Here is a 10,296-nt window from a genome sequence, read left to right as displayed (position 1 = left end):
ATCAGCTGTTGGTCGTGATGCCAAAGAAGTTTCAGGGTGAGAACTCTAAAGCTGCCACAGCCAGAGCCCGCAAGGCTGAGGCCAAGGCGGTGGCAGAAGCTCGCAAGAAACAGGAGGAAGAGGATGCTTTGTGGCAAGAGACAGACAAACATGTACTCAAAAAAGAGCAGAGGAAGGTGAGTTGTCAGTTTATTTTGAGATGTTATTTCTTTTATTTATTTTGTGTGTTTTTTTTGGGGGGGGGGGGGGTTATAGCATTCCTCAGCAGCCATTATTTCCACTGAATTTCATAAAAGAAAATATAATCTCCTTTGGAGAGTTCTGTGATGAAGCGTCCCTCAGCTCTGGGAGCATAATCTGGTGACACTGTTGTTGCATCCACCACACACGGAAGCACTTTGGTATCCTTGATGGCAAACAACCACTCCATCCCCACTTCTCAAAAGTAGCCATCTATCTTCTGCAGCCAGGTCAAACGTGGGCATCCCCTTGGCATTCTCCAGACACTGGGCTCCCGAACACCAAAACATGTGTGTGGTGTATCGTGTATGCATTGCCAAAATGTTTTGGTTGATATTCACTCACAGTACAAGTGTTTCTGTGAAGGCTGTAAGTAGTCCAGGTGGTTTCCATGGTAGAGAAGCTTGAATCTTCGACTGGACTTGACGTGAGGACATTTCGCAAAACGTCCTCGCGAAAACCAGTAACTACACAATACAAGTGTTGCTCCTCATCTCTCTAACCATACATTTGGCACACAGTCATTCAAGCAATACCCAATGATCATTTGATGAGACCCAGTACCAAAGACACTGAGTATCAAACATCTCTGTCCAGCGACTCCGTTAGCTGTTCCTAATGTCTTTTGATCTCAGGTACTCTGATTCCTTACTCAGCTTCTCAAGTGCTGCTATCAAGGTTTCCATTGATTCCACAAAGATCAGAACATTGTCGCAAGGTCAGTAAATTTGTCCTCTTCTTCAATTTGCCTAAGCCGCAGGTTTCCACAACTCTACCCAACACCCAGTCCATGCAAGGCTTTAATAGTGTAGGAGCCAGAAGACATCCTGCAGAACCAAAGTTTCTGCCCCCATTCTGTGCAGCACTCATGATACCTGGGTATGGGTTGACTATGATGCCATCAACTTCTTGAGATGCCCCAAATTCTCAGAATGTCTCAGAGAGCCGTTCACAAACGGAGCACTTTTGTAGACACCACAGTTATGTGGAAGTTTCCTTTTTTTTTTTTAATGAGCATGTAGCGATGAAGGGCACACTTTGTAATCTTTATTTGCACAAAAATGAATTTTTTTGCACCTTTGCAGGATGACAAGGAGAAGAGGAGGCTAGAATTCCTGGAGAGGAAAAAGGAAACCCAGCGTCTTCTAGATGAGGAAAGTGCAAAACTGAAAGGCAAGTCGACCAAGGAAACTGCAAAAAAAGTGACTCGTGCGCAGATTGAGGAGATTCTTAACAACGAGCAACAGCAGGACCCCCAGCTCAAAATAAAAGGTAAGCGTCAAGTTGCAGATGACCACCGAAGTGGTGCTAGCTCAAATAAGGGTGATGTGTAGCAGCATGAACTGTTGATAAGAACCACAGCAGTGAATGCTGCAGTGCTTTACGGAAAGTTGTCTTCCGCAGAAATGAGCCACATGGAAATTCCACTAGAAGAGAATGTGAACAGAATTATACCAGATGAAGGAACTGTGGAAGCCAGATCAATAGAAGATGCCATTGCTGTGCTCAGGTACTGATAGCTTGTACAAGAGAGATTTACTCTTTTTTTTTTTTGTGCATTTGTGTGATTGTGTTTTACAGTTTACGATGTTAATACATGTCAAGAAAGAAAAGAACAAAAAGACCAAAATATCAAATCTGCTATGTGATGAGAGGGAATTGGTATTTACCTTGATGGATGATGGGCAGTTTGTCAAACCCAGTCTCAGAACTTTAATGCATCATCAAATTATAAATAGCAAAACGGAATCTTACTAATGTACCTTGTTGTGGTTCTACACACTTCTACAATTACAATTTGATAAGTCAGGGTTAAGTCAAGGCTATTCATAAAGCACAATTAAAAGGATACCTGTTCACAAAAGTGCTGTATAGCAGCAACAAACTTATCAAAGTAGAAGTAGTAAGTCCGATATAGGCCCTGAGATTCCATGGTGTTGGCTTTTATCCCCACATTTTAGTATAGTGAGACTGTAGACAGGACACCAGTCTGACGTAGGTTACTTCCCCATCCAACTCCAGTACCCATTTACAGCTGGGGGGACTGGAACAATGCAGATGAAGTGTCTTGCCCTAGGACGTAGACAGGTCGCATGACCAGGAATCAAACCCACATCTACTCAATGGGAAGTCAACTCCTTTGTCCACTGAGTTATCTGCTCTACAACAAGCACATACCACAACAATCAAGAAAAATTATCCAGCAGCATCACATAGTGATCCTTGTACTATGTACCAAATAAATGGCATAAAACAGGAACAGTGATCAAATCTAGGCTTGGAGTTCCAGTGTACCTTCTGCCAAACTGCAGCTGAAATTTTGCAAGTTCTGTAAGAAAATTCTCTTCTATACCACTTCATCATGAAGCTGTATAACTAGTGTTGCAATGGACAAAAGTTGCACTGTGTACATTTTCTCCAGCCACAACCACAATAGCCTATAATTCATTCAGAGTGGACTAGGTGGCTTCCCTCACTCATCTTCCTCCAGCGTGGTCAGTCAGTTTTTGAGAACTGTCTATTTGACACAGATTTACCGTACAGTAATGGTGGATGTAAAAGACGTGTTCATGTATCCATCCCATGACTTGTCGTGATGATTTAATACTTATTGCCTTCATCTTCGTCTTCCAGCACGGGACCTGAGGAGATGGAGCGCCACCCAGAGCGGAGGATGAAGGCTGCGTTTATTGCCTACGAAGAGGCCAACATGCCACGGCTAAAACAGGAGAACCCCAACATGAGGCTGTCGCAGCTCAAGCAGCTTTTGAAGAAGGAGTGGATGAAAGCGCCGGAGAATCCCCTGAACCAGCGCTTTGCCAGCTACAACTCAAAGTGAACGCACTCTTTCCTCGCATATAACTCCATTTGGAGACTCTGCCTATGCACATTGGAGACGTACATTTGAAAATTAAATGATTTCATTCCAAATTTGTGTAGCTGATGAAAGCTTCACTGGCTGCCCAGAAAGGCAGAGGCCCAGCACTGTCGTTCCTTTCAACTGTTGCAAAAAGATAATTTTCCTCAGTCATGGTCACAACTGGTAGTCATGAGACATTTTCAGTAGCTGTTAAATTAAATTTGAATTAATTTTATTTTCACTTTAGTTCTTCTGGAGAAGTGAGAAACCTGAGGGATTAACTTATTAAAAGGTCAGAACTCTTTCATCCACATTTCGTGTTGCTTTGAAATGAAAGGCGTGTGTTCTTCCTGCTGTGCCAAACAAAGGAAGCTGAAGTCGTATGTAGAATGTGTTCCGAGTGTTTTGCCCCCAATAGTCAAGGTGGTATCAGTAAATGATGAAGCTCCTTAAATATTTGGTTTCTTTTACTTGCACATGCCCTCTGAGAGATCATGTGGTTCCCACTCATTATTCAAGGTACTCTTTTCACTAATGTTCACTTTATCAAAGGAATTATATTTCAATACAAGTTCCAGATAACTTGTCTTAACATCCCCAGCCTCAAATTTTGGTTTTACTGCACCAGATGCTTTAGCTGACAAAACCAGTGTAACAGTATATCTTCCCTCCCTGGATATCGTTTCCCCACTCCTGAAAGGCAACATTCCTACAGGGCAGCACTAATTAAAGTTTACTCAATCCTTGACAAGGCCCAATCAGGATAGAGCAACCTCACTAAATTATTATAAGCGGTGACAAATTCAGCCCAACATAACCTTGGCAGTATTAAAAAATTATGCAGCAATCTAGATCAGGATATCTTACCCTCACCCCAACCTTACGTGGGAAGGTCAGATAACACATGACAACGGAAGAAATTATAGATGTCAATTGAGAGAATGTACACAAATGAGGGGTCAGCCACTTCAGAATGGAGGATCTTGCTTCTATAGCCAACCTTTGGGAGAATAGGTTTTCTATCAAATACAATCACTGAGACATCTACATTATAATAACCAAATGGCCACTGTGTGTGTATGTGTATGTCTTCAATTATGGCCAAACTGGAGAGAACTGACATTTGCTGTTTGATATGCTTAGGTATTTTGGGTCAAGGATGAATGCTGTGAAAACAAAGTTGATAGGACAAATATTTATTGAGAAATTACAGATTATCACTAACCAGTAAACAATAGACTTGTGCTGCTTTGCACCATGGGAGTTGGGGGTTTTGGGATTTTAAATTGTGTTGTTGTTAATTGGTTGTTATTGTGAGTCATGTTAGTTTAACAGTTTTTAGTGTTATTGATTTATTGTGTAGTTCAGTTGGTTTAGTAAATTTAGTTAAGTGTTATGTTGCTGTTACCATGAGGGACTAAAGTGACATGCTCCAGGTACCATAAAGCAAAAGAACAGCCTTTTTATTGTCATTGTACATATATACATATATACATGCATACAGCAAAGTTTGTCCTCTGCATTTAACGCATCCTAATTACAGTTAGACATAATCCAACCACTAGGTGCAGTGAACAGCCACAGTCCGGCGCCCAGGGATCAATCCAGATGTAGAGACGCTGCTTTGGTCAAGGGCAGAGAAAGGAGCAGACCTCAAATAAGCATGTTTTTGATTGTGGGAGGAAACCAGAGTGCCCAGTGGAAACCCATGCAGACACGGTGGAGAACATGCAAACTCCACACAGAAAAGGTGGGAAGCGAGCATGGACCTTCTTGCTGTGAGGCACCAGTGCTAACCACTAAGTCACTGTGCTGCCGTAAGTGTAGTGCTTTTAATGTCTTCCACCACAGTCTCTGTTTGTCAAATTTAAAGCACCTGCTTACAGCAGAATGCAGAAAAGACAAAAAGCTCTGCATGCGTGTGTGCAATTTTGGTCACGCACTAACTGGGGAAAGCTTTACATTTGCACCAAAACTGAATATTGATAGGACTAATATTTTTAGAGAAGCTACCTATAATAGCCAACACTGAACAATGGGCATTGATATTTACATTCTGGACTCGCACACCAATCCAGCAGGGGATAGCATCTATATATTAAAAGCGTGAGTGTGTGTGTGTGCACATGATTTTATTAGCAAGTTCAGTGTAAGTATGTAGTAGTAAATGTGTTTAAAATACCTGGATGACACAAGAAAGTGAAAACACATTTCCATTGTGGCTCAAAATCAAATGACAAAATAGAAGTAATAATAAAATATAATAAGGGTGTATATGATAACAAGAACTTAAACAATTTATAAATACATTAAGACAGGAGATTAACGTAAAACAAATTATGTAATTAATAGGAAATGAAAGGGTTGAGTTCTTCTAAAAACTGTTGAGATCAAAAGTTCTAAAAACATCCTGGAATCACACACCATTCCAACTCATTATAGAAGCTTTGCACAATTTATTGCCACTCTTGGAAAAAATGTCAGTTACCTATTTTATAAACACTACCCAATGTAGAGCCTGTGGATCCTCACAGGCAACGCGCTAGTATAATATTATTAATGTTGTTTCCCTCTTTGTCAGCCATGTATAAATCTGGGTAGGGTGAAATGGGTGATACTACTACAGCAAACGTGCTTTGCAGGGGTTGTGGGGCGATATCCAGGTCACGATATCTTACTCCCTACCCAATCATAAGTGGGTAGGTCAAATAATACATTACCAGGGAAGAAATTATAGTTGTGAATTGAGAGAATTTACACAAAAATGGGGTCAGTCACTTCAGGGTTTGCTTCTATAGCCAACCTTTGTGCATCCACAAGTAGATATGTGTTCAAGATGGGAATAGGCTTTTTATCAAGTGGCCTACAATCAGTCCAAGGCAATACCACATTGAGACGTATAGTATCAATGTTGTTTTCTACTCTGTCAGTCATGTATAAATCTGGATAGGATGAAATGGGTGATAATACTGCAGAAAACTTGCTTTGCAGATGATGGGGTGGGAAGATACCCTGGGGGTTAACTGGGATACTGGCTCCTCCTACCGTGTTTCTGGGCTTTACTGTGAATTCAAAGTACCGTAGGTGGCCTCTGAGACCACAGCCCTCGTGCTTTGACCTGGAGAGTCAGTTGTGAAGTTGCTGTGTTGCTCTGGAGCTCATTGTGTGCATTTTGCACACTTACAGTTTCTTTTCATATCAGTAATTATGATTTTTCTATGAAATAAGTCATATAAGGAGCAGAACTGGGTGGTTACGCTGCTGTCTTGGAGAAATTCTACAGATCGTCTCCCTGTTGTTGAGATTAACATCAATAAATGTAAACAGACTGACCCACGAAGAGAAATGCCTCCAGATTGTTTTTCCACATGACTATTATTTTGTGTTTTGTAGTTGAATATTTGCAGCCTTTGTTTGTATGACCAGCGAGCGTTGGTCTTAAAGGTTTTTTTTTTTTTTTGCTGCACAGCAGCATTCATTTACAGAGCTGCTGAACCAGCACGCTGCAGTCTGTGGTTGTCTGATGCCAGGAAGAGACAAGGTAAACAAGGAACAGACAGTTTTGACAAATATATATCCAAATCAGTTGTATTTATTCCTGGCACATGTTAAACTGCACATCAGCTGTAATTGTAGAGACAGGTTATTTGTTCTACACAATAATGAACCTGTGCAATAAGGTCTGCTTGCAGCAGTTTTGTAATGGTCAGTTAAGGTGATACCACTTAGGTAGGATAGTGCTGAATTAAACTACAGCATCACGGCCGTAGAGCGCAAACCTCCGTCATCACAGTTTGGTGATATAGGTAAATGAGAGTGGTTGAGGCACTTTTGATTGAGATATAATGCAAAATGTACACCAAATGGGCTTTTCAGTATTATACTAGTGTGTTGTCCATGGGGATCCACAGGCTCTAGATTGGGTAGTGTTTATAAAATAGGTAGCTGACATTTTTCAAGGCAATAAATTAAAGCTTGAACAATGAGTTGGAATGACGTGTGAGCCCAGAATGTTTTTAGAACCTTAGACCTCAACAATTTTTAGAGGAAGAGCTAAACCCTTTTATTTCATCTTAATTATGTAATTTTTTAATTATAAATTACTGTCTTAATGTATTTAGAATTTGTTTAGGTTCTTGTTATCAGATACACACTATTATTATCTTTAGCATTATTATTATCAGTATTATTATATTTGGTTATTACTTCTGTTTTGTCATTTGATTTTTAAATGGACCACAATGGAAATAAGTGTTTTCACTTTCTTGTCATCCATGTTTTTTTTAACGTATTCACAATTATATTATGTACTTACATTGAACTTACTAAATAAAATCACACACACATTCATGCTTTTGATATAGAGATGCTTTTTATCACCCCCTGCTGGAATGACATGTTAGTCCAGAATGTAATTAGCAACGTTAGGTAATATCCATACACAGTACACAAAGAAACGGGCGAAACCATAACCTCTGCCCAACCTTGTTGGCAGAGGTAAAAATACCGTAAATAAGATAGAACATACACCTCTCTGAATGGAGAAGTGCACTTTAAATGAATACAATGTTACAAGAAGCATTTGCACAAAAAATAGGAGAAAAAACTTGTTTATACTAAATAATCATCCATCCATTTTCTATACCTGGTTACTTAAGGGTTACATGAGCCTGTAGCCTATCCCAGCAGTCACAGAGCATGAGGCGGGGTACACCCTGGACAGGACATTAGTCTGTTACAGGGCCACATATAGACAAACAAACACATTCGCACCCGCATGCGCACCTACGGACAATTTAAAGTTTCCAATTCACCTAACTTGCATGTCTTTGTATGTGGGAGGAAGCTGGAGAGAACTCACACAAACATGGAGAGAACATGCAAACTCCACACAGAAAGGCAACAGGTGGGAATCAATTCCATAACCTTCTTGCTGTGATGCAACGGTGCTAACCACTAATCCACCGTGCTGCCTACTTAATCAATCAATCTATAGTATAATAGCCTCTGTATGCTTGCATGTGTATGGTTTCGATCATGGAGAAACTGGGGAGTGCTCACATTTGCCGTTTGGTTTGCTTATGTATTTTGGGTCAAGTTTGAACGCTGAGAAAACAGAAAGTTGATAGGACTAATATTTTTGGAGAAATTAGCAATATTATCTAACAACAGTGAACAATAGACATTGCACTGCAATGCGCCATGGGAGTTCAGGATTTTAAATGTTGTTATTGTGGTTCATGTTAGTTTATCAGTGTTGTTAGTGTTATTGATTTATTGTGTTTTTGTAATTCATTTGGTTTAGTCAGTTTAGTTAAGTGTCATGTTGCCATTACCATGACTGAGAACTGTACTGCATTTGATGTCTTTCGCTATGTCTCTGGTTGTGGGTGTGTAAAACTGAATGCATCTGCTTGCGGCAGAATGCAGAAATGACAAAAAGCTCTGCATCTGTGCATGCAACTTTGATCACTAAGAAACTGGAGAGAGCTGACATTTGCTGTTTGGTATGCTTACGTATGTTGGGTCAAGAATGAACGCCGCCAAAATGGGATGCTGAGAGGACTAATATTTTTGGAGAAACTACGGATATTCACGAATAACACTGAACAATGGACGTTGATAATTTCATTCTAGACTCACCTGCCATTCCAGCAGGGGCGGTAAATCATCTATATATTAAAAGTGTGCCTGTGTGATTTTATTTAGTAAGTTAAATGTAAGGACATAATATAATTGTAAATACATCAAAAATATATGGATGATACAAGACAGTGAAAACACTTATTTCCATTGTGGTCCATTTAAAAATCAAATGACAAAATAGAAGTAATTAACAAAATAATACTGATGATGATGACAGTGTGTATATGACAACAAGAACCTAAAAAATTTATAAATACATTAAGATAGTCAATTAACATAAAAAAATATGTAATTAACAGGAAATAAAAGGGTTGATTTCTTCTTCTAAAAACTGTTGAGGCCTAAAGTTCTAAAAACATTCTGGACTTGGATGCCATTCCAACTCATTATCGAAACTTTGCAGAATTTATTACCACCCTTGATAAATGTCAGCTACGTATTTTATAAACACTACCCAATCTACAGCCCATTCGTCCCCAATGGCAAAGCACTAGTTAATACATACAATCTCTGTAACACATTTGAAAATTAAGGTTACTGTTCTTCTTTTATATATTGAATTATTTAACTGATTCCCATAGATTATCAGTAAGGCTCCGGTATTGCATCAGTTTGCTGTAAACATGATAGCTTAGGTCTGTTATGTGAGGCTGTTTGCATCTATGCAAGCAGGGGTTTTTTTTTTAAGTGCAAAAAGTTTAAGTATACTTACTGTGCCTAAAGTTTCAAAAGTTGCCAGATTAGTAAATATCTAATATTTCCAAATGATTAGGTACATAAAATGTTTGACTGCATTTATCCTTTAAAAATACTTTTTTTTTTTTAAGTAAAAAAATTTACACTTTTGTCCACCGAAGGCCTGTAGGAAGATTATGTCATGGCAATTTCCATCTGTCTGTCCTGAAAAGGGTATAAAAGGGAATTTCATGAAACTTAGTACAAGTCCTTGTTATAGGTCCTTGTTGCAGAGACAGTCAAGGTAAATAGTGACAGCTGAAGTATTCCTGTTGACCTATTGTGCAAGTGGCATAGTAGTGTAAGTACAGTGAGGTAATAGCAGCGGAAGTGTTTCCTGTTTTTAACAAAGTGTCAAAGTGGCATAAGAGTACAAGACAGTCATTGTGTGGGTCAGGGGATTTAAAAGTCCAGGATGTTATAGAACTGGGGGCAGAGAGGGGAGCGAGTTTAGCCTCCTAACAGCCTGGTGGATAAAGCTGTTGACGAGTCTGGTGGTGTGGGAGTGCAGGGCACAGTACCTCTTCTCAGAGGGCAGGAGGTTGAACAAATTGTGAGTGGGGTGGCTTGCATCACTGACAATTGTGGTCGCCCTGCGGGTGAGGCGGGTGGTGTATATGTCTTTCACGGCGGGGGAGTGGGGCACCAATGATCCTTCCAGCTGTGTTCACTATGCGCTCTTGTAGTCAGTGCAGCTCCTGCTCCACACAGTGACACAGCTGGTGAGGATGCTCTCAATGGTGCCTCTGTAGAATGTGCTCATGATGGGTGGTGGAGCACTTGCTCGCTTGAGTTTTTGTAGGAAATAGAGGTGC

The 10,296-nt window shown here is 40.0% G+C and overlaps 1 protein-coding gene across 1 annotated transcript; it reads left to right on the top strand.

The window, feature by feature from the left end:
• Positions 1 to 3,553, top strand: ccdc124 (coiled-coil domain containing 124). Its single transcript, XM_034180031.1, has 4 exons — positions 1 to 176; positions 1,326 to 1,512; positions 1,645 to 1,750; positions 2,875 to 3,553. The coding sequence occupies exons 1-4, from the start codon at positions 18 to 20 to the stop codon at positions 3,077 to 3,079; spliced, it is 657 nt and encodes a 218-aa protein (XP_034035922.1). The 5' UTR covers positions 1 to 17; the 3' UTR covers positions 3,080 to 3,553.
• Positions 3,554 to 10,296: the final 6,743 nt, after the last annotated feature.

Source organism: Thalassophryne amazonica, chromosome 10 (genome assembly GCF_902500255.1).
Source record: "Thalassophryne amazonica chromosome 10, fThaAma1.1, whole genome shotgun sequence".
In the NCBI taxonomy this organism is placed as follows: Eukaryota; Metazoa; Chordata; class Actinopteri; order Batrachoidiformes; family Batrachoididae; genus Thalassophryne; species Thalassophryne amazonica.
The sequence above is the reverse complement of the archived record's forward strand: the minus strand, read 5'-3'. Positions and strand labels throughout refer to the sequence as shown.